The sequence below is a fragment of the Scomber japonicus genome, chromosome 19, assembly GCF_027409825.1.
Source record: "Scomber japonicus isolate fScoJap1 chromosome 19, fScoJap1.pri, whole genome shotgun sequence".
Lineage (NCBI taxonomy): Eukaryota > Metazoa > Chordata > Actinopteri > Scombriformes > Scombridae > Scomber > Scomber japonicus.
The window spans coordinates 18,468,983-18,495,011 of record NC_070596.1 but is presented as its reverse complement, the minus strand read 5'-3'; the positions used below and the strand labels follow the sequence as shown (position 1 = coordinate 18,495,011).

Here is a 26,029-nt window from a genome sequence, read left to right as displayed (position 1 = left end):
TAAATTAGACTGACAAGATGTTCAAATCAGTTAACCATAACTTTTAGCATCAATTAATTAACCCATTGTACACACATGAACCGGGGGCCAGAAATACATTAAACATTTTGCTGTTGCAGTTTGCCCTGAACAAACACTTGATTTATTAAGGACGCATAAGAAGATAAGAATAACTCACTAGGCACAGTTTGGTGGTGGGATTTGTCACAGATTAGCAACAGCAGAACAGAAATCAGAATTACATGATGTGAAATACATTTTTTTATTTTAAAACAAATGAGATTGTAAAGCATGATGTTGCAACAAATTTGAGCAAACTGTACCCATAAAATAATAACAATTACTTAAGATAATTTAGGAAATGGAATGATGTTACAGCCCACATGAAGAAAATATAGCTCATACAAAATAAATAAGTAAATAAGCTGCCACATCAGCAACTGGCCCTAACATTAAAACATAGCAGATGGAGAGCATTGATGTGCTGGTGTCTCCCTATTTTAAGGTAACTGCAACCACATGCACACTGTAAATATAAAATGAATGTAGTTGCCATAGTGCATTTGCAGTTGAGTGAAAATGAAGTTCAAGTTTAATGACCTCACAATAACAACTCCCTGTCCCCTCTTTCTGTGGTGTTTTTACTACTGGCTTTATCTTTTCAAGAAGTTGTTTTATTAACTAATTCAACACAACTACTACTCCTATTTTTTTGGGGGGTGCAATCACTTTTAGTCTCCAGCAATTGAGCTTTTTATAGAATGGCTACAGTCAATTTAAGCTTCCTCTTTAAGTTTCTCAACCACAATTTTCCTTTTAGCACCCCCGCACTAGCTGAAGCAGTTTTTTAGTGGCAGAGAAACTGCACCACAAAAGTGATGCTTTCAAATTGTGTAAAGGTTAGTTAATCCACTGAATGTGTAATCAACCAGACATGTATTTTTCTCTTAATTGCTTGATCCACCCTTGAATTCATTTGCATAAAGAAAAAATAATCATACTTTGCTGATTACTTGCAAGGTTTGTCTCAGATTAAAGGCATACTGTGCTTCTGGGCTGGTGCATCTCATCTGAAACACAAGGTGGAAAATACTTTGTGAATGTGTTCCTCTGGACCCTGCAGGCCTACACACATGGTAGTATAATAACTGAACATCTCTCTTGACAGTGCATTTAGACTACTTTGTGTAATTATGTGTAAGACATTTTTAAATCAATTATACACACATCATTTGACTGTAAATAGTCTTTTCTGCCCATATTAATGTATACAATTGCCAACATCTGTGTTATTAATTACGTCTTTAAAGTCTAATCCTAAATGTATACATAGACTTACTGCTACATAACTAATTAATGTAGGAGGAAAATATGATCATGATGTATTCATTTTAGCACAAATTGTAGGTATGTAAAAAAACATATTGTATGTAAAATAATTAGGGTCATCATAGTGCACTATATCATTTAGGAAGTTTGGCATTACTTTCCATGTGTTTAGTATTACTTTGCATCTGTTGTACTTTTGTATGATCTTCACATTCAAACCAATCAGTATTTTGTCCAAATACAAATAGTTGTTGGGGGCATCAGAGGAATGCATTACATGAGAGTCTGCAAGTATAGCATCCAACTCTGTCACTGCATCTTAATTCCAGAGGTGCTTTGCCAGCTGTTCATTCAGCAAAGACACACTGCTAATGTAGGTATTGATTAGCTTTTTTTTTGGAGTGTATTATCAGATCCAAAGAAATAATGCTGGCCATGTTGTATTAGATGTTTTTTTTTTACTTTAATTAAGTACAAGCTGAGTATAAAATTTGTCAGCAGCAGTCAGTCTGGTCATTGGTGGTCGTGGATGCAGCCTCCTCTGTTCCTCACCAGGCAATTCCAGTTATCTATGTCAATGCCCCCCCCCCCAAAACATAGTGGGCCACTATTGTAAACCTAACCACTAATAATGCTATAAAAATGTCAATCCCAGCCTCGGGGAAACTAAAAATGGAAAATTTGGAGAGAAATGTCGGCATTTTCAACTTGAACCTTTTAAAAATTCCCTCTTTTTGTCCTATCCTTCCTCTGCAGCTCAGTCGGGAAACACTGCCCAGGGAATCACAAAGTGGGAATTTCATTCTAAAAAGACTGTAAAGTACCCACTTGGTTTGAATAACTGAGACTGCCAAAGGTTCATATTAGTTTCAAATTAACTTTTTAATATATTTTTTGGAATGCAGATTTTTTCCGCCATCACTTCCACTAAAAGCGTATTAGAAGTGGATGTTTTAATGACTAATCAGAATCAGAAAACCTTCATCGATCCCTGCAGGGACGCTGCTTGTATAATTGCTCAATTGCTCAACATGCAGTTAGGAAAGTAAATAAGCAAAAAGGTAAAAACTGCAATAAAATGAAACAGTTATAATGATAAATAAACAGTAAGTGTTCAGAATAAAATGTACAAATGCAAATGTGCAAAAAGTAAAGTGCAGTATGGACAAAAGAGCACAAATGGAAAAGTGCAAAGTAAATTAACAGTCATTTAACAATAAATTAACCGTAATGTGCTAAGCTAAACTGAATGAAATGTCGGTCAACAGTAAATTAACAGTAGTTTAACAGCAGAGCACTGAGCGGCAGTGGGTGATATGCAAAAATGTAATGTCAGTAACAGTAGTGGCATAGATTGTGGTAGCTGAAAAAATGGTTAAACTTTGGCCTAAAGGGGAGGAAGTGTATCTGCATGACTTCCTCTGGCTCTCATTGCAGCAGCACTGAGTCTCTGGCTGAAGGTGCTTCTTTGGCTGACCAGAACACTGTCCAGAGGGTGGGAGGCTTTGTCCATGATGGAGAAGAGTTTTGACAACATCCTCCTCTCCCTGACTACATACAGAGGGTCTAGAATAGATACACCCTCAAGACTGAGCTGGCTTTCTGAATCAGCTCGTTGAGTCTGTTGGTGTTGGCCACCCTCAGGCTTCTGCTTCAGCAGACCACAGCGTGGTAAATGGTGCTCAACAAACAAAAAACAGACTCAGAAAGCAACCGCAGCATGGTGCCACAGAGATTGAATGACCGGAGCCTCCGCAGGAAAAATTCTGGCCCTTCCTGTAGAACAGCAGGAATGATTTCAGCTAGAAAATTTGTTTCAGAGCACTATGGTAGCCGAGTGGTAACTGCACATGCCTTATAATAGCAATGTCCCTGGTTTGACTCCGGCAAGGGACTTTTGTTGCATGTCATTCGCCTCTCTCTGTGTTTCCTGTTGGCCTCCATACCAGATACTTTGAAATAAAGGCCTAAATTGCCACAAGGATTATACATACATATATTCACACACATACATATATAGAAGTAAATCTCTTTCAATGTAGATATGGGAGGCTGACTATTGTTTCAAGACATATTGTCTGTGTCTTGTGATCCATGAATTGATACTATTAATTTGTATTTGTCTAAAACTAAAAAAACTAAAAATAATACAAAAAAGTTATGTGATTAGATTATGAAAATAATGTATTGTCATGGATGCATTCAGTAATCTCCCAATTTTAAAGTTGAGCCTTTTCAAGAGTTCTTGCTCTCCAAGACATAAAGCCACATGAAACAGCCATAAAGAAAATCAAAAAAGCATCTCTTTGACTGCATCCTGGTTGTGCATCACTCCATGAGTGATTCTTGAGCCTATAAACTCGACCAGTAAATTATTAAACACTAGGTGATAAAATGTGAATGGTGTTGCCTGGGTGACCATTACACTATTTTCCAGTGTTATACCTCGATATAGGTCAACAGACAGCAGACTGTACCATTTATTTTAGGAACAGTGCCAATAAAAAGGCTGCTAAATCTATCAATGACATAAGATTTCACAAATGCACCCATTCCTTAAAAGGCATTGTACGTGCAGTGTGCTCTATTTTTATTTACCATGCGTGACACTCTAAAGCAGTTCTGTCATCATATGATTTATACATTTGACCCATAATGAACCAACAAAATAGTTTGGTTTATTTGATATTTATCTGGGTAACAGTACAGGAGACCACAAACAATATTGTATAGTAAAAACAAAAGGTCTATTTTTTCTGATTATTTGTGATTCTAATAAATGGGCATTCCTTTTAAAACTATCCTAACTGACTCGAGAGAAAGAGATATAGCTATACTATTTATATCTTAACTGAGGTTCATCAGATGTTTTCTATACTTAGTCTATTCAGAAAACTACAGATTTATGTATTATGTATTATATATTATGTATTATACAATACTGTCAATTGACAGGCTTAATGCATTACAGAAAGCACTGGGTGGTTTTAAACTTTATAACTTAATGACTGAAGCAGGAGTTAGCAAAATCTCAAGGCCTAGCTGCTCAATAGAAACAATTTTCACAGTTCAGTGCTGACAGATTGTGTTGTCTGATGTTAAGGCAATACATATAACAACACAGAAGTGAATTAGCAAGTTAACTTACAATGGAGCTTACTGTGTGTCCATAGTATTCCAGCTAAAAAATCGATAGTGGAAACATTCAACATGCAACTAACATGTTGTTGACATGTTCATGACAAGTCAGTGTTGGAGACGATCAAAGTGGCTTAATTGGCCAAACTTTTTTTTCAAAGTTTTTTTGTTTTGTTTGTTTTACTGCTAGCAGGAAAATTTAGTAGCATACTGATTATTTGATATATCTCTAATGAATGAGCTTTTCAGGGTCACTTACATGGTAATTTATTCAGCTACTGACAATAAATAAATACCAGCCACTGTGTCCCTTTCTTTTTCTTTTGTGTCGCAGGAGAATGCAGCTGTCATGAGGGTTATTCCCCTGATCCTGTCCATAAACACCTCTGCGTCCGCAGCGACTGGGGTCGCAACGAAGGGTAAGCTGTCCTGCCTGCTCTTTCCATGCATATTTACAAACTCACTGGGACTTAATTGACCTTACAGGGTGGTCTCACAGTGCCTACTCTCAACTGCATTAGCACACAATATTAACTTTACATTTAATAAAGGTGAATTGTGATGGATGAGCTTTCCCAGGCAAGTTTCAGGTCTCGGGAAGTTGATCTCGAGAGTATATAAATGAATTCCTATGGGGTAGAAAATGTAAAAACTCACTGTATGCTTTCAGAAATGGTCACCTATAATGTAAAATGTATGCAATTTGTAGCTAATGGGCTAAAACATGCAAATGTACCTGTACGGTCCTTTAACTTGAGAAAGTAGAGTAAGAAGTAAGAAGGTAGGAGGGGAGGTAATGAAACAAAACAGCAGTGGGAGGCCAAAGAGTGAAAGTTGCAGATAGAGAACACAAAAAGAAATTGAAATTGACATAATATGGAGCGATGGGCCTCATCCAGACTCTGACCTTGTTTGACAATTAGCTAGTTTGCCCAATCATTGGTTCATTTAAAAAGGGCCTGCATTGTTATTCAACACCACCTGTCATTTGCTGAGTTCAGTCCCAGATCAAATTCCCATTCATTGTTTCATAGGAATAGTGGATTAGAAGAGGGTAATCTTATCCATATGAAAACACATCTTTTGACGAATTGATGTTAGTAATGACTTGGTGTGTCATTAATAATTAGTATTCTCTATACACAAAATGCACCACTTCAACATTATTATGGTTATGTACCTAAATAAAATCAAAATAATGATGTTTCTGTACAGATTACATAAACAAAATGTAATGTCATTCTAATTATGACATTTTTAAATCATTGTTTTCATATTTTCATGGGCTTTATTTATGTCTTTGTTCTGGTGTTCCCTCTTCTGTATCTGCTGTGAAGTCCTTGGCCGTATGCTAACTTGGAAAAAGGCTATGACCTAGTTACGGGAGAGCAGGCCCCAGAGAGGATCTTCAGGTGAGTCCTTCACTTCTGGTACATCCCCCGAGTGCATGACTTCTGCTGGCCATCTGTGACTCTCTGGACACACAATGGGGTGATGGTGCTGTTGTTGGTGTGTGTGTGCATGTGTGTGATGGAGCATACAGATGAGCAGCTTTCAGATTCACATAAACACAGTTGGATGGACACACACATACAATTCTTGCTGGGTTTGGAGTCTTACCCATGGGTTCTGGTGTGGAGAAATAGCCCAAGGGGTAACCCTGGAATAACTCCTTTCAAATGCTTTTACTGCCATTTTTGTTACACTTCTCAATCTTGATGGGATCATTGTGTCAGACATTTTTCAAGACGTGCAAGACTCAAAGGACCCTTTCAGTTTCTCCCAGCTGTGCTTTATAAAAGGTTTCATTGTCCTATTTTTATTATGTTATTTTAAATGTGTATTTTATGTTTCTGGAGTTGTTCTTTTCTCCTCTTGTCCCCTATGCCACATCAGCCTGACCTAATGCATTACACATACTTTCAGACATAGTTTCTTTATCTATTAATTGTTTTAAGCAAACCAAATGCTCAATCATTTTTTATGATTAGTATCATGGATACAGGAGGGTAAACCTGCACCAAATATTTCGCCTAGCTTCTTTGGCACTTGTTACCTAGCTGAAGATCCCCTCCAGTCATATTTTAAAATGTATAGAAATACTCATCTCGGAATGATAATTTGTGTCTAGTACAGTATAATATTTCCACAATATACCTTTAATATGATATCTAATCTACTTCTCTGACATTGAAGAATCCAGAATCGATGAATATCCTTTTTTTTCATGAGCTGTTAGACACACGTATCCCTATCCACTGAATAGGTTATTGGGCCACAGCTGGCTCCAAACTAGTTGTGATGTCACAAATCATGCTCATACTGTAGGTACACGCCTTCATTTCAGATTTAAGGCGAGCACATCGAAATTTGCCCCATTCAGGTGATTCATGTAGAAAGAGCATAGTGGTATCAAACTCTGTACATACATACTGTGCAAAGTGATGCTCCAGCATCACAGTGAAGTCAAAATTATCAAAACACATTGTTGAGTGGAGGGGATCTTCTATACTATTGTTTTGCAATATGATAAGTTTGACCTACAGTATGTCAAATTTAGGCATGCTTATTACAGTAAATAATTAATGCATTAGGCTTTTCATGAAAAGTTAATAAATAAAATAACAAAAAGGAGTTATTTGAGTGTATGTACAGTACAGTGTATGTAAAAACTATGGTTGTATTTTTATATTAACAAAATGTACTATTATTATTAAGCCACATATACTGGATGTACAAGAAAAATGTGTGTTAAACGACTCCATTACTTGGAAAGTACATTACAGTAATGTGCCTTACAACTCCAACACTAATATAAGCTGTAGTAATTATCTATAAACATTGTATTTATTTATTTATTTATCTAAATGCCATTGTCATTTCTTCATTCATATTTATTTAGGTGTGTAGATAAAGTAGCCTCATGAAATCTGTTAGGATTTTCTGCTTGCCACTTCTCCTCTGTAAAGACAGGAAGGGTTCTGTGTCACAGTAATCTTGCCTCTCTTCTTACTGACCCTGCAGAGTTAGCTTCTCAATGTGAGTCCACTTTAAAAAACGAGAAACTAAATCCACACTCTTTCTTCTTCACATGAATACCTTCAGGTTTTCTTTGCCTGTTAAAAACAGTATGTTGGAGATTGGACTTGGACAGTGTTGGTACACCAATACATTGAGCCACAGACACACTTACACAGATAGCATATACAGTGAGTTAAGATGCAGCAACTGAGTGGAAAACCTCACTGGGTTCCTTTTGGAAGGTTTCTATATCTGTTCTGTAAAGGAGACGACAGGAGAAAAGACTGCATTGCTCCTCAGCTGGACAGTGTTACAGTCAGTCATATGACAGCAGCTTATTTCGAAACAGGGATTTGGTTTCATAGATAGAGAGCTTTGTAGGAAACCAATTCTGCTTTTTGTTGATGCTTGGAACAGTGAGAAAAACATCATGTGTTATGAAGGCGGGATAACTATAGAAAGAGTGGTTAGATGAAATGATAATTAAATGTAATTATGTAAAGATTAACAATAAACACGATGAAAACAAGTTTGCTGTGAAAAGTCAGATAGTGAGGGAAGGTCAGAATTCAGATCTTATTCTAGCCAACGTACTGATTCTATTAGCATTCAGTACAAATTGAACGTTTTTTAATGCTGATGTTTGGCAGTCCAGAGACCAGGATGTTTGAATAATCTGGTCTTATAACTACAAAGGCATTATTGATAGGTTAGCATTACTTAACAATGTTAAAAAAATGCTTTTATAATATCTTTAATGTGTGATGCAAAGTGAGAGTTTGATTAAATATGTTGTCAAGATTTTTGACAAGCAGATTCAAGAGTGGTTTCTAGATTCAAAAGGACTTGGTGTTTTTGTCCTACATCTGCTCAGATGCATTTAAAGCACACAAAGAGAAGAGCACAGGTGTGTTCTATGCTATTTGTGAGGCCCTACCAGGTGCTGTTATTCCCAAGTGGCAAGTCTAAACCTCCTGCAGGGTGTCCTCCTGAGGATATTAATCTTCACTTCACTCGGGAGAAACATTTCTGGCAAAACTAAATTATTTTACACCACCTTGAACAATAGGCATCAGCACACATGACACACACACAAAGCACTGGGGTGCAGTGGATATTAGTTTCTAAGGGAAGGAAAATAGATTTTAAAGTCATAAAAAACCATGCCAGCACAGCTACTTCTAATTTCTCCAAATCCAATTCTGTTTCCAACTGTGTTTTCCTGCTGACACAAGATTGACATCATTATGGCAATTATTTAGTAGTAACACCACAATGCCCATACACTCAATATAATACATTTAGCTGTTTTTCTGTCAGGCCCTCACCACCTATTTCACTTCCCAGTGTACTCATTCCGGCCACAATATCATTACAATGTGTACCTTATGGCTTGTTTGTCATAACAAAATGTGATAATGTGATGTTAGTTTGACAGATATTTATGTCTTATGGTTGTGCCAACACAGATCATTCTACAGTCTGGGCCAAGGGTTGTGGCTTCCAGTCAGCAAGAGCTTTGTGGTGCCACCAGTGGAACTGTCAATCAATCCCATCGCCAGCTGTAAGACAGACGTGTTGGTTACAGAAGATCCAGGGGAGGTCAGGTCAGTCTGACTCAGCTCAGAGCGCCACACTATTGAAAGTGATACTTTGTGAAACAGTTTCTGCTTTGCTGTCGGATCCATATAAGTGTCTCATACATCTCTTACTTACATACTTTTTGTAATGGCTGCCTTCTTACTGCTGTTTGTGACAATATAACAGGTTTGAGTCAGGGTGCAAATTTACTTTATTATGATTGACTTTAGTCATTATGCTACATTAGCTCCCTGATCCCTGCTATAAGTAACTTTAATGTGCTTTATTAGACATACAAGTACAAGTAAGCATTAAATATGATATTATTTGTACAATAATCAGATTTAATTGTATTACTCAAAAAGTATCAAAAACATAATATCTGAATGTGCTTTAAAAAACTAAAACAAAGTTATACAGCTCATATGAAAAATAAAAACCATAAAGTATTTAATCAGGTCATTAAATCCTCAGAAGGTCTCAGGTTTAATGGACTAAAGTGACCAAGTGCAAAGCAGCATTATAAACACTTAACCTTGGGCTATGCACACAGGGATCTGAATAACAAATTAAAACAGGAAAATAGTCAACAAGGTTATGGATTTGGCAATCCCATATTATAATAAATACATATTGGCACCATAAAGCCTATGCTGTTTTCATCTAACTAGCCAATGCACACTGGCATGCATCAATGCAGCTAAACATCACAAAACATGTCAGAGTATGAGCTACACATTGAAACAATCTTTGGAAATCAGCTGACATCAGCCTGAGAAGTGATATTCAGTTTGTAAACCAAGTTTACCCAAAATTGAATTTTCCAAAAAAAAAAGATTACATATAAATACATATATCACATTTGTTTTAAACCAAACAACATTTTTCACTCAAAGCCATCACTAAAAACATTATATTTCTTATCCACCTTATGCAAGGGTAATGCTTACATTGTAAGTGTTTTTTTATGTTCATTTGAAATTTGAAATGAAAAATCTCATTTTCAGAACTCAAAGTCATCTGTCAAATACCCTCAGTTATAAAAAAAAAACTTTTTCTTTTCTCTTGTGTTAGTAACTTTTTAGTTTAGCAGTGATACAATAGCATTGCTTTCTGATTTGCACATAGAAAGCAAGAGTCGACAGAGGCAATGTAGTTGTATCCGGAGAATAAATATTGTGCTTGCAATCATAAATATGTTATGTTGCCGTTGAATCAAGCTGACTCTGCCTTGGTCTTTTTCGTCAACAGGAAAGTAGGTCAGGGGTACTTTTTTATGGTGAAGTCCATATATGAATCTCACAAAAGGTCAGGGTTGCAGGGTCTCTGTTGTAATAGATCTTATCTAATGTTTGTTTTGTCTATTTTGTGTGGTACACAGAAAATTGCTATATAAATCTGATTTGATATTAGATCATTTTTTATGTTAGTTTGTTTCATGTCATATAACTTTACATGGCCTCGTTGTGAACACACAGGTTTTCATTTATTTGTCCATTTATTTATCAATTATAGGTTCTCTTCATCAAAATTCCCTTTTCTTTGCAATCTTTTAGAACAATAGCTTCCTATTCACATTAGCAATAACACTCTCGAATCAGTAGGTGGGTTTCCATCCTCTGTTGTTATGCATGTGTTCAATTTGCATATAAAAGAAGGAAATGCAGAGAAGTTTTTATGCTTGGCAGACGTGGAAAAGTTATATCGATTAAAGTAAAATGCGACAGAATAATGGAAACTGACTCCGTGAGTAAATCATAATGTACACGAAGCATATGACTCACTCATCACTCAAGCTTGCAGAGGTGAAAAACAACAGCAGATGAAACGCTCACACTGTAGGAAACAAACATGAAGTCTGTATTTCCATTAAATATATATATAATTTTTTTTAACATTGTTTTTCACTATTAGAGGTTCTGCGTAATTGTGTGCCTCAGTGTGACCTATGTTGATCCTGGAATAGAGTGCCACTTTACTGAAATTGTATTTGTATGTAATAAAACACATGTGTATAGAAAATGCTCACTTACAGTAAGCTGACTGGTAGTTTCATCAAAATCTTCTATGCACTCAGCACTCTTAGGTGTGTTTGATACTAAATATTCAGAAAGCTAATTTGTGATTCTGCAGTCACATAATACTGAAGTCTTATGTCAAACCTGCATCATACAGAATGTTGCAGCAATCTTTATTCATGAACCCAAACTCTGCACCGCCGTTCTAAAACTGCCTCACGAGCATTGAATTCCCAAGGTAATTTAACACATCTGCTTATTCTGACATAAATGGGATTACATTATTGGCCGTTCGATTAATTAGCCAAGGTATGTTATTTACTTTGAAAAATGGCTTGTGATCAGTGATGTGAGCTAAAAACCTAGGACATATTTTAGAACAAGCCAAGCCATTTATCAGCTACATGTGGATCTGATCAAATTCTGAAAATTAAGACTGATATCATGTAGGATTTCAGTCCCTCCATTTAGCTAGGAGGAGAAGCAATTATGTCAAAGCAATTACTTCTTTTGTGCATTTCTTTCTCTTGAATATCACTTAAGGCCACCGTTGTACCACTGTTTGATGAGTAGACCTTGCTCACATCTGTAAGGTGCAAATTGAGTACTTCAGCAGAGAGCAGAAACTTAGATTGTGTTTAGTTTGCAGCCAAGGAACTCAGTTTGGGTTACAGCAAAGTACAAATATTCGTCAGTGGAAGGATATGCCTTCATAAAAGTTGTCACTGTATGAAATTCAGCAAGCAGTCTTTTTAGAGCTGCCTCACTGTAGTAGCTTCATGTAGAAATGTCCATTTAGAGCCATTTCTCTGAGTATTGCTCACTTCAAGTAATATGTTTTATGGCAACAATGCATGTATGCATGTATATTTGCTTATAAACTATTGAAATAAATAGAAACAAAGTCATAAATCCATGTTTGGCTTCTCTGCCAATGTTAGTTGAACTGCTAAATGATTAATCAGTCTTAAACAACATCACACCAGGAAACAAATAAGCACTTTGAAAACATGAAGTAGGAATTACACTTGTATGACAGATTAAAAGATCACTTCAGGTGGAATGCTAAGTTAATGCTCTGCATTTGGTTAATGATTAGTTCCTGTAACATAGGAGGATCTGTCAGATTGTCATGAATAATGCAGACAAGTCATTATCCAAAGCATTTTTGTGGAACATGGTCCCATGGGAGCTTATGGAGTTTCTGGCTGACGTTCTTTCCCAAAGTGTTTAAACGGGCATTGATGTAGTCAGTCAGTCATGATAGAAATGTTGATGTGAGACACAGTGAAATGCACTGTACCTCTGGTTTGTAAAAGGATGGATTCCCATTTCACTTCTGCCCTTCGGCTCTGCCAAAAACCCATGAATTGTATTCTGCTGTATGTGAAAAAAACTGAGTGAGTGAGTGAGTGTGTGTCAAGGTAAGTGTCAGCTTAATCAAGCTTAGTTTTTAACCCAAGATATTGTCACTTGTTGTCAACATTAACTGGTCTCACACTGATCACGTTTGAATAAACCTGTTACATAAAGTTGTTTTAAGATAATGCAAAGGACATGTCTCAGTTTCCTGTAGTTGTGTATAGCCATGCTGAAGTTCAGTAATGTTTTGAGGATTTAACCCCTGTGATTTGTGCCTCTACCTGAGGGGAGATAGATGGACATTTATGTATTGTTGGTCCTTATAGCATTGAACAAGTATTTCTGATTAGTCTATGGATAAATCCACAGACCTTGCTTTTTGATGTTTTCAGTGAAAACTATTTTTTATTGGATTGTTTTTCTGTATTCATTGAATCATGTCATAAATGAATTCAAATGTGTTTCTGGAGCTTACGCAAATTAGGACAGAAGAAGCACTGTTGCCTCAGATAAGCAGAGTCAAGGCAACCTTGACCACAGGTAATCATGTTTTGTTTGTTTTTGTTTGGTTGTTTTTTTGTTTCATTTTTCAGGTTACTCTTTCATTCATTCCTTGAAATAAAATGAATCACAATTTTGATCTAAAATACAGCCTGTTGTGGGAAGGTTTGGCGTATCCATCCTGATTTCGTGAACCAGTACACACAAATTTTCAGTGCCCTGCTCCACAGGGGTGAGGGTGCAGAGTTTGTTAGAGGATAAGGTCTGTTTGGAATAAACAAAATGCCTTGCTGAATACACTCGGGTGATACCTCCATAATCTCTGACATTGAAAACCAGATTCTGTAGAGGCAAACTCCGTGAATATCCATATCATTCTGTAAGATGTGTTTAAATGTAGAAAATGTAAAATAAAAATATTAGTTATTAGTTAATTTTAGCTCTGTGTTATTACTGCTTATATGAAAAATATTATTTAAGAATTGAGACATCCAATACATTATATACACACTGTATTTGAGATCATGCTTTGTTTATAAATAATTTAATTTATATCATAAATTATTTGTTTCTGTGAGTTTTCCTTGAGCGGTGAATGCAAAGTCATAAACTCACAAACTGGTGAATGCACCAATTAGCCTCCATGAGGCTCTTTTGGTTTTGGTTCAAAGTAAAAATTCACACACTTTATAATGTTTAATTTAACAACCAAACAGCTACAGAATGCAGAGCATGAAATATGTTGCATTGTTTTGCTGTGTTTAATGTTTGGTCTTGAACCACTGTATCTGCTGCCTCTAAGCCTTTATTACAATTCATAAGATCATAGCTTATCATACACTTGTGCTATATAAAAATGTCTCTGGTTGTGTTTACATCTGTAAGGTAGAGAGGGAGTTGAGCTTTGTTTAAATCTGTGTTTAAATCTTTTCTCAAAGATTTATTCTATGAAATTGTCATATTTTAAGAATGAGTTCTATGACTCCTAGCTATGATTAAAATTTAATCATATCTAATATTAGCCTAGCATTTCTGCTGCTTATTGTTTAACTAAAGGCAGTGTGTCAACAAACACCTCATGAATCTCGCAGTAATGATCCAAGCACTCTAAACTGTGTTCAAACGCTAGCATTTTTGTCAATATGAAACTGTTAATAACCCAGAGTAGCCAGTGACACCTCACACTAGTGATTAATGACCTCACTCAGCGTGATCAAGTGAACCATCAAAATATGCCACTGCCAATAATCCAATGCAACTGCAAGAAGTTGACACCAGAAATAAATTAAGTACATAAATCTACCTCTCCTTACTCTAAGTCTCCACTGAAACATGTTTTACAACTCTACATTTGAAGTAAAAATCTGTGTATCAATCTTTTTTTTATCACTCAGTTCTACCTGTTTTTTTTTTTTACCTACTAGATTTTTCCTCAGTGATTACAACAAGTTTAAAGAAAATGCACTCTATTCAATGACGAAAGTGCTTGATTAGAGTCAGCATATTTGTGGAGAGCTGGAACAAGAGCATTAATCAAGTGCAGGGGCAGACCAATAACAGGCTCTGTAATCATGCTGGAGCAGCGCTCTAACTTTGGGCAGCTTCGCCTGGTCATTCATCATCTGGAAAAGCAAAAGGCAGAGAGGGAGATTAATAACAAGTACATTAGTCAGTGTTTAGATGCAACCAATGTGCTTATGGGTCATGCAACAGAGTCAGAGTGCCAAAAGAGATGATCTTGATTAGCAAATGATTTGGATAAGAAAGACTATCAAGATTTAACTGTTTTGATTGACTCGCCAAATTCTAATAGAACAAAATATAGTTAGTTAGTTCTTTGTAGAGTGATGTATAGTACGAGTTCCCTTTCTCATGGCTCCTGTTAATTACAGAGTGAGATTGCTTAATATTTCCAGTACACTATGCCTTGATTTAATATGTAACACAACATTTTAAGAAACTTTCCAACATCCTTACTCAGAGTTTCCACCAGCAATTGTTTCCCCAGTTTTCCTCCCTCTGGGCTGTCTTGCAACAGGCATCTTGGAATTGATTGTTTTTTCATCTTCTACTCACTATTCCCTCTATCCAGAAAGAGAGCCAGTTAGCATGCACCTCACAGTTAAGGCAACCCATTATTTTATCTGTCTCACCTTCCCCACCCTCTTTTTTTCCTCTGAATTAAGGAGTCATTTGTCAATGCTTTGAGTGCCTGACAGAGCGAACTTATGCACAGAATGCCATGTGTTGCCTGTCTAATTTCGAAAAAATTGAGTTGCCAAATAAAAAGAATAAGACATGGGTTACAGACACAGAGAATTAATGTCTGAATGTGTGTTTTGGTTTTTGTGTTGTATGTTTTTCTTTTTTAGTACAATAATGGTACAATATTCCATTGTGACTGTGCTTACCCAAAAAAACATAACAAGAAAGTTTTGGTGTCACTGCCTAGAAATAAAATGCTCCTGGTGTGGAAGGAAAGTGGACAATAAAGCCCTTCATCACTGGTCCTACACTGGTGCTTACTTGTCATTCTCCACTACCTCTAACTAGAATTGCAGCATAATGGAGCAAACATTATACAAATTGAAATTCCACCATACTACTTTACATTAATATGGTCCTGCACATAAAAACTATAGCTACACAGTCTTAACACTGCCTTTTAATGGTGGTTTTAAAATCACACAATGTGCAGTATAGTCAAAAGAACCACCACTTTGTCCCCTGCTGAATTTATTTCTCTTGTCTTTTTTGTACACATAAAGGTAAGTATCAAACAATCAATCAAAACAATCCACCATCTATTTAATATTACATGATCATTATTTTAAAGTGTCTATAGCTGTAGTAACTCAACAGTTGAACAACCACAGCTTGTTTAAACATCCATGGTGACTGATGCTCCCTGCTGATGCCTCATGGAGAGTAGTGAATATGTCCCACAGTTCACCCGTTTACTAAGACCCTGCCCCTTAACACAGAGTGGCGTCATTTGAGCTGACACTCTGAGAGATATTTGGTCCAGTGGCTGAGGATCAGTTCAAGAATGGGCTTTACAGATCTATAAACAGACGCTACTAAGATTATCCTCACAAACACTAAGGGCCTGATTTACTAAGGTCCCAAATAGTGGGTACTAAATTGCATGTGCAGTGCAATAGATGCGTTTCGTTTGCGTGAGTTTTGTGGGTGATCGACTAAAAATAACTGCGTCAATGAAAACAGGTGCAACAGGGTGGAGACAGCAGTATTTAAATGAGGGTTTTGCGTGTGTTAATGGAGAGTTTGGACGAGCAGAAAGCTGCAAGCACAACATTAAATGTGATCAGGTTCTAGTGGAAGAGGTTAACAAATATATTGAGTTATAACAAAAACAAATATTACCAGAAAAAAACATCATATGAGAGAGTATTTGTGACGAAGTCAATGCTGTTAGTAAAATCAAAAATATTCCACTCCAAATATTAACACAGTTGGAAAAACTCCGTCCTGTGCGTAGTCTGTCATTGTGCCTCCGTCTCCTCCTCTCCATAGGGACAAAAGTCATCTGTGTGCAGTGCGCAGCCGGTTAACACCTGCCCTTCAAAGGTATTATTTATAGACGCAGTTAGCTTCAGAAAAAATACCTTCAGGTTCGGTAAATCACAATGCGTGTGCTAAATAACATATTTGCATTTTCTCCTCCCTGTATTTTGCACACTGGGGTTGAAACGCCCCACATTACATATTGATTATGGCAAACGTACTAAATGGACAGCGTGTACTATCTTGCACAGTTGCAAGACGCAAACCTCAGTGTGCTGCGTTAGTAGATCAGCTTGCACATTTTTTGTGGGTGATGTCAAGTTTGCACGTTTTTACACACGCAGACCTTTAGTCAATCAGGCCCTAAATCTTTGGGGGTTTTTGCTACACAATTAAGTCAAGAAAACATATACTGAGAAATCAGTAGGTAATGGGCCCAATCAGCCAAAGTGTTATTATTGATGACTCACCACTTCACGGCACTCTTAATTAATACCATTTAAACTTGGCCCCCTGAAATCAAGCATGATTTAGAAAATGTAGAATAGATTTGGTGCTCCTAATTTAAAGCTGGTCCCATTTTTGATATTCTCGATCAACATTCAAATGATAGGCTATATATGTATGTACGTGTGTGTATATATATATATAAATATATATATATTTTGTTTTTAGCTGTGCAAATCGTTATCTGGGATGCGCCATATGGCAGCTTACAAGCCATTGTTGCCTACGACCAAAAACAAGCGCATATGCGCAAACAACAGTAATAGTTTTTCTCTCTGCACTATGCAGCCACATGATGGTCATCCACCGGGAGAAAGTCCAACTGTGCAGCAGCCAGCCGGTGATTTGTCAGTAGTCCCACATTCGTCTGGCACGTCTCACCATGGACAATCCCTGAGTAGGAGAGAGTCCACCATCTATCAAGGAGTTTGGTTCCAGAGCCAAAGCTGTGCATAGAGGTGAGCCCAACTGCATTTTGTTGGTACCTCTCAACTTCACGCACCAACTCAGGCATCTTGCCTCAAAATAAATCACATGCCATGTTGTAAGGGCAAGTGTCCATTGCAGAGGTCGACAATTACTGAATCTGTTCCCATCCCTTGCCTTTGCCAGGGATATATTGCACTGATCTCCACCATTTGACTAGAAGGGTCCTTGGCTCTGGAACTGTGGACCAGCTTGTTTGCCCTAAGCAGATAATCAAGTGGTCACTGTAATTTGCTTCTCTTGTGTCCATGTGCTTTAGGAGATAGACAAAGACATTGTCCCCTCAGATATTGTGTGGGATGTGCTGTTATAGAATCAGGGATCAGAGTCCCTGTTGTGAATCATTCAGCTCGTATACACTCGGGAAATGTGTTTCCCTTTTGACATGAAGTCAAGCACAATAAATATGACTCACTCTGACAAGAGTGCAGCCTGTCCTCTCTTGTTTTTCTTTGTTATTTATCAAGGTACAGTTGACATCTTGAGACTGTCCAATTTGGTGATGATAGGGCAACATGTCCACTGTATTTGGATGATGCTGATTATCTGTCTTCAGTAGACTATGATCTCAGAAAGTTATGACACATTACCACCCCCAATTATGGTCATACACCTGCACAATCAAGAAAAAGAGATGTCTTTGGGTCTTAATGCAAGAGTAGTATCAGACCATGCTTCTGAAAAGAGTAGTTGTAACACAAGGCAAATATTGTGATTTTCTGTTCAGTCTTTTTCCTCACCATGTCTGAGTATTGATTTGTGAACGGCGAGATTGAGGCTTTTACAGTTGGTATAAGGTCCTCCCACAAAGTGGCTCACTCTGCATGAAGAGCACTTCATGGTTCTTCAGGTAGAGATGGACAAAGGATCCTATTGTCTAGTCAAAGTCATACACTTGATGGTTAATGTGATTTACCCTTGTGGCAACAATATGAATCTAAGACGTATGAAACAAACAAATGTGACCTTGTTTAGATGTAAATCACATTTTATGTAGCATATTTGGAGAATTGAGCTCACACATAATCTGGCTAACCTAGAAGTCCTGACTGACTGAATAAATATAATTAAATACATGGATTTGAAATGTCCTCCATCTACTGTGACTGTTTGGTTGAAAGGTTAGTTCCCCACCCTGTTTACAAATACCGTTTATTTGACAGAAAAGAAGGTGTACAGTATACAGTAACAGTCAAAAGTTTGAACAAACCTTCCCATTCACTTGACTGCGAAGTATGTCCAAACGTTTGGCTGGTACTCTGTCTTTCAAAATGCTTCACTACTTTTCATGTGGGCAGCAAAACAGTAACCTATTATTTATTGTCAAAAGAGTGTGTTTGGAGGGTTGCATCAGTGCATTAATAGTGTGTATTGTGACTAGACTGGGTGTTACTGGGTAACATCAATACTAATGCATAATGCATGTGCCATGACCACATCACCAATTTCTATCAGGGACTGTTAAACTGTTTTAATCCATGGCAAGCACAAAGTGACAATTTAATAATCTTTAAATGTTTTAATATATCTTTAATCATATTTTCCAATCAAATAATATCATTTAAACAACGGGGTTGTAAACAAAAATCATGAAAATAATGTAATTTGTTGATATTGCATCCTCCCTTTTGTGATCAACAATCTAAAACAATTTAAAAAATCATGTTATTTGTAACCAGATTTAAATGGATGCACATATCACATAGACCATAGGCATAGTTAATTAGGTGGTCATTAATACACAAAGCCCAAATGTTTGATACTTTTTTAGCAGATTTTGTCCCCCCCCCCTTTTATTTCAAATGACACTAACTGTGAGCTTAAAATCCTGACTTCATAAAGCAAATGAACTATCCACATGTTGGACTGATAGGTTACTTGTCTACACTATTTTGGCTGTCTTTTTTTTTCTCTATTCAGTGTTTCTAACAGCACAAGGACGGTGACTGATTAGCCATCAGCACAGCACTATGTCAGGAAAGATTTGTTTTTGCGAAGGGGGACAGTCCTGATGTGCTGTCAGTGAGCCGTAATATTTCTCCACTCACACAAGGAAGACGTGCCAATTATGGGCTGATGTGCCATAAATCTAACAAGAAAAAAAACAAATCAGCTGAAAACAGTGTGAGGTGTTAAACAGTATTCTGCATGCCGATCACACATGGGCAGACACTATGAAAAAGAAAAGAAAAAAAGACTCAATTTTGATTATTGAAAATGTAGTAAGATGTGTCTGTCCACATGTATTCCAATACATCCCTAAATATATCATATAAATATGCATTTTAAAGGTATTTCTGTCAAAGCTATGCACAGAGCAGACCTACTTTTTGATTAATTTTAACGCTTTGCCTTTCATTTTTGCCTAAAGCCATTGACAAGGTCATAATATACAATTCTTTTCACTAAAACAATAAAAAATATTTTACAGTGTATACTGAGTCAATAAGAGACTTTGCCATATTGTTATTGAAGAAACTTTGCAAGACAACAGACTTGCAAAGTTTGATTTATGGTTTATATTCACTTTGATGTGAGCTTATTTTTGGGACATTTTAATTTAATTAATAGCAAAATCAAGATGCATATTATTGTTTCAGTCACTGTTTTTGTCTTTGAAATGACATTGTCTATGTGTACTTGGGTACTTATGAGGCAAAGACACAAACAAACAATGACAGTGACAACAGTCTGTGAAAATATTCCTTGCTCAGCATGGCCTATCTGTCTTGCTATCATTCAAGATCTTGTTGCTGTTTGTAGAGTCGAGTCACCCTTGCAACACACTGTGGTCCCTGTGGTCCCATTGCAAGAGACAGTGCTATTGTTTCTTTGCAAAGAAAAACAAAGGGGTTGCTTACCCCTCGTTCTCTCTGACAGCAGGCATGCAGAGCTCAGTGTGGCTGAGCATGCTGAAGTGAACATAACAGCTGAGCTCCGCAGCCTTGGTCAAGCTGACATTTCCCAGAAGAAAGTACAGAGATCCAGCATTAAGAAATGATAGATTCCTCCTTTGTGTATAGTGATTTTTTTCTAGTGGTGGCCCTGGCAGTGTGTGCGTGACAAACACTTAGATCTACGGGTGTCCAACCAGACTCACTGTGATCTCAGTTTTAACTGTAAATATTGAATAATCTTAATTATTTGCTCAGATTTTTTATGATTATTTTTTAAAGAATTAATCACTGACTTCTGTATAAAATAATAATACACCGAATCTATTAAAATAGAATGGATTTCTGCAAATTAAAAATATCATTATAATGCTATCCTGTATGTCAAACACAAAATAAATAAAGAGATGAGAAATAAATTCATTGTACTCAGGCATTTAGCTCTCATGGGCTTTGTATATATTTGAGTGTGTCTGAATGCATACAGTTACATGTGCTTTTCTCTTTTTTCTTTCACTGTATTGTTCAACATTATCAGCAAGGGTGTGTCTTGATGCCTTAGCCTTGGATTAGTTCTGAAAGTTCAAGGTTATGTTTATTGTCCCACAAGGTGGAATTTGTTTTGCAGCTAGGGTTCACATAAAGACAGTATACGAAAAGACTGCAACAATGCAACATTAACACAATAAAACATAGAGCAGTGAAGATGTGCAAGTGTAATAATGTGCAAGGAAAGTGGAATGCAGCCACATTAACTAACCCTAACCCTAACCATTAAGTATATCAATAGCACTAGGGATGAGGGAAACATGGAATTTTGTAGTCCTCGGAACAGGTGCCCTGAAATGACTTCTTGAGGTCAATAGCTTAAATTCCCTCTGGAATTAATGGTCTTCACGGTGAAATGTAGTATTAGCCCTCCTTACTTGCAATTTTAACAAGACTTCCAAGTCTATTCTTGGTAGAGAGATTTAGGTCTCCACACCAAACAGTATACAAAAAGTTAAGACAGATTCAATTAAACTTCTTAAAAGAAAGTCTTTGTTTTAGAGGAAACATTAAAATAGTTAAAATGTGTTATCAGAAAACAAAAGTCTTCTCTATCCTTGTAGAGATAGCATCAACATAGAAATCTAAAACACAATTTTTTGTCAAGAGCAATACTTCGATTTGGATCTTCCCGTTAGGTCAATGTCAACATGTTTCATCTCAGTTGGCAATGGGCTTGGTGGTAACTTTCAGAAATCAATTATCATGTCTTTCATTTTTGACATATTTACCTGGGGGAAAGACTCATCCACCGGCCCATGATACTTTAGAAAGCTGATAATGACAGAATCATCAGCAGTCTTTAAGATGTGCCTGTTTTAATAGCTGCTGCAACACTCATTATTGTACAAAAACAGGGGGCAGATGAAAACCTTGAGTGGAACTGGTGAATGAATAGAGCTGGTTGGAGAGAGAGAGCACCATAAACTTTGAAATGCTGTGACCTATCAGTTAAAAAAGTCCATAATCCAACCAATCAGGTTAGGATCGAGTTGAAAATGACAGATGAGCCTCACTGCAAACGAGATGGAAGTTAATGGATGATTCCCTCGATTCTCTGTCAACACACTGTGACAAATGTGTCCAATTAATGCCAATGCACCGATTAGTCTCAGACATGACCCACGATGAACCAGCATGAATCCCTGCACGCATCACTCCAGTACAGCTTTTAAAACAGCTGTTTTGAAAATGCTGTAGGTCGCTACAGCTCAACACAAGCCTCAAAATACTTCAATTTAAACTGCTATTTGAAGATTTATTAATATTTGCCTCCAGTAACAAAATAAAGCTAACATGCTGTCATACACAGTAAATTTTGCAGTGTTAAATATGCAGTGTCAAAGTTCATTGACTCTTTCAGAGTTTTTACAACAACAGATTGAGTAGATTGCCCCCCAGTGTTGGTGAAAATTTACGTAGTTAAAAGAGGTCGTGTTAATTCGACACTGGAAAGCTCCGCCCACCCTTTTCCGAGTTCAATCGGATGAAAAATTTTCTGGACGCCATTTTCTCACCATCCAGCAACAGAGGTAAGTTTCTTATTTAAACATATTAACTCAATGTTATGTTAGCAAAAACTAAAAAAAAAGGCATTTTCAACAGAAATTGTGTTGGCTTCTGTGTTTTCACGGAGTTTGTATCTTGTATCCATCAAATTCAAGACGGCTAACGACTGAGTGAATTACCTAGCTTAAAACGCGCGCGTTTGCCATGTCACAAAAGGTAATTAATTAGCAATATGATAGTTTTATTTTATTACACATAAATTTAGTTCTGATGAAAATTATACTGGGCTGAAAACGTTAACGTTAGGGTATGCTCCTTTCTTTAATTATTTGGTCCTTAGTCCTTAATCATATGCTTATTTCTTTAATTATTTTTCAAATCTACCAGTTAATTAACGTTACCGAACATTTTATTAACATAGCATTTGCCTGTGCTGGTGACAGGAGTTGGCTTAAAGAGTGAACTTTCGTGTTAATAACTAACGTTGATGCTCTAAAGTTAACTTTGATATTGGCCACACTGTGATATAAATTGCTCTGCGCCAAGGTATTACACATTAACGTTATATTCAGTCATTTTATTTTACGGGCAATAATATGATAACATGAAGCTCAGAGAATCAGTTTGTACGCTAACGTTACGTGTTTGAGAACTTGACCATGTGCCTCCTCCAGCTTGGTCACATCAGCAGCATCACATTTTTATTTTTTAGTCTATCTTACGGTGATGTTAACAACACAGACCCATGGATTTTATTTTGAATTTAAAAAATAAGCTGTGCGCAATGCTGCAGTGGGTCTGGATCAACGTTTTCCTTCGCAACAGGGGATTTCTGTCCGTCAATTCCCAAAAATAGGTAATTTAAATAACTTAAATGATCTTGGAATTACTGCGTCTTAATTACTGAGTCATGTTGAAACTACACTGTCTGCTGATACAGAGGACTGAAGCAGCACATGTTAGCGTCATGTTGGGCTTCTTTGCTCCGTTCATTGCTGTGTTAGCTGTGTGGCACCAGTTAATCCAAATAGAAACTTCTGAGAGTGGATGTCTACATCAGTGCAAGAGCAGTTAAGATTATGCACCATGCACATTTTCTGACTAAGGAATTATGTGTTGCAGAAGCCATGTTGATTAAGGCCAGACTTGGTGATGTCCAAAAATTTGTTAAGATAACAGAGCCAGACCTGAAAGAGTTTTTGATTGCAGGTAGGACATTGACATTAAAATTAAGCTTTCCAGTGGAAGCTTTTAAGTGTTAATAGTAACTGTACCAATACCATTTTACTTTATCTTTACTCTTGTTATTGTTAGTTATTATCTCTATTACACTGGGTATGTTTAAATGCATGCTTTCTTTGCTTTAAAAGTAGAAATACAAGTTTCATTTTACACAAAGTTATTGATGTTTGTTCATTGTATATGTGTGAGTATTTGACCAATATGAAGTCTGGTTAACACAAGCATTGTCTTTTCTTGTAGCATTTGCAAAGTTTGGTGTACCAGCAGTGACGGATGGTGTGAAGGTTGTTGACAGTTCAGGGACTGAGTTGGATTATGATGTATTTGAGGATGTCATTAAGGATCCCTCAGTTGGAGTGCTAACCATTAAATATGACACTGGTTTGTCTCATTTACATTTCTAATTTATATTGCAGTATTTAATGGATTTGTTAGTTCCTTGTGGTTAATATTTTTTCTTCCATCTGCTTCTCCTATCATGGTCAGAATTTGTATCATCGGTGCCTTCTTGTCAGGAGTCTGAACCACAATCCCTTGATTCATCTTGTTCTCAAGATACAGAAATCCTTTCAGAGAGTCTTTCTGGTAAACGACAGAGGCTGGACACAGAATCCAAGCATGTAAGAATCAACACACAAACAACAGCGCCGAACAGATTATTTTAGGTCACCAAGACCATAAAAAGAATGTTGTTTTAATGACAATTTTTTAAAAGATCATTCTAAAGGGACATATTCACAGCATACAGAATTATTTTGCCCTTTCTTTGAAGTTGGTGGAAGGCATTCTTACCAAGAAACCTGGTGGGGAACGCGTAATAAATGAATATAATCGGAGCAAGTCACTCACGGATGAAACCAGAAGGAAAATGGTGAACATACTGGCAGCTGATATGACAGAGAAGCATGGGTAATTTGTAAATATTTTTAGTTAGCTCAAGCTGATTACATTCAAATCTTTGTTCAATTCAGTGTATACAATTCAGAAATCCTAACCTTTTTAAATCTTGCAGTACATCACCACCCAGACATGTGAAAGAAATGTATGCCAGAGGAATTGTGAGCCTATTCCCCTACCTCAGTGATCCATTCTCCCAGACCGGTTACGTAAGTCACACATTATAATGGAAGTGATAATGTTAAATGCTACAGTGAAACATTTTGATTAAATATCAATATATATATATATGGGCTAATATAATATTTTATAAAATAGGGCTGGGCTAATATAATATTTTATATTAGCCCAGCCCTATTTTGAAGTACATTAACTTTAAAAAAGATATCATTAATGGAGTGTCTGTTTTTGTTTTCCTTTCACCCTCCAAGGAGCATTATTATGATGGCGAGAGTGGCACTGGGTACTTGGCCTGGAGGATTAAAACTATTCAGAGATCCACTGCTAGAGACAGACGATCGTCATATGGAGGTCTGAAACTTGTTTTGTTTATTTTAGTTTTTTGCCTATGAATTTGATATGGTTGTCAAAATATGATATGTTCCCATATTGTGTAGCATCATCTGAAGGATCATCTCGTGGAGATGGGCTTGGAGGACCAGCTGCCAAACGAGAGACTCAGTTTGTTCCAGAGACTGTTCTGAGTGAAGATGAGTGTAAGGAAGCCATCGCACTGATTAAACATTCAGCTGATGAGGACGTGATCAGAAAAAAGATGAAGTTGACATTTGACTTCCGTCGCAACATGATCCTTGACCCACAGCAGTCAAGCAACATTCTGTCTGTCTTTCCACGTTTCAAAGATGTCAAAGGCTTGGTAATTGTTTTGTATTTTGATAATGTCATAATTATGTAAGAAGTGTCTTTTAGTGATAATCTCAAACAATTAAGCTGAATTAACTAAATTAATCTTACTATGAAATCTTGAAGGTTCTCCATTATTCTCACTCTAGGTGGAGCAGGATTTTGTTTTGATGTTTGGGGAGGATGTCTCTGGCAAGTTTCTCGAGAAATGGACGACAACATTCAAAAAAAAGATCATCCAGCAATGCCGAAAGCTTCCATCCACCAGTGAGTTTGAGGACCTCCTCCTGGCAGCTGATGCCCTTGAGGATGGCATTGATGTGGATGACGACATGATGACAAGTAAGACTTTTTCCTCATGTCATTGGCTACACTTGTTTTGTGTGTTTCATTATATCCTGTTAGTGTTAAAGGGCATTTTCAGTCATGTTTGTCTCTGAAATCAGGTCACCTATCATCAGTTCATCTCATACCAGCCATACACCTAACTGCAGTGTGTGGACCTTTTAGATTCAGTTTGTTCAAGAATCATCATTTTGTCAATGTTAACGTATGGACACCAGACATATATTAAAAATTGTTCGGTGGTTGAAAGTTTCATCC

At 36.8% G+C, this 26,029-nt stretch overlaps 1 protein-coding gene across 2 annotated transcripts in view; it reads left to right on the top strand.

Moving 5' to 3' along the window:
• The window catches only part of LOC128380393 (astrotactin-2-like), a 282,453-nt gene that overhangs the window by 150,732 nt on the left and 105,692 nt on the right, over positions 1–26,029 (top strand). For both annotated transcript variants that reach the window (XM_053340198.1, XM_053340197.1), the window contains exons 8-10: positions 4,802–4,886; positions 5,805–5,879; positions 8,958–9,095. In XM_053340198.1, coding sequence (XP_053196173.1) covers positions 4,802–4,886; positions 5,805–5,879; positions 8,958–9,095 — 298 coding nt within the window. The remainder of the gene's footprint in view (positions 1–4,801; positions 4,887–5,804; positions 5,880–8,957; positions 9,096–26,029) is intronic.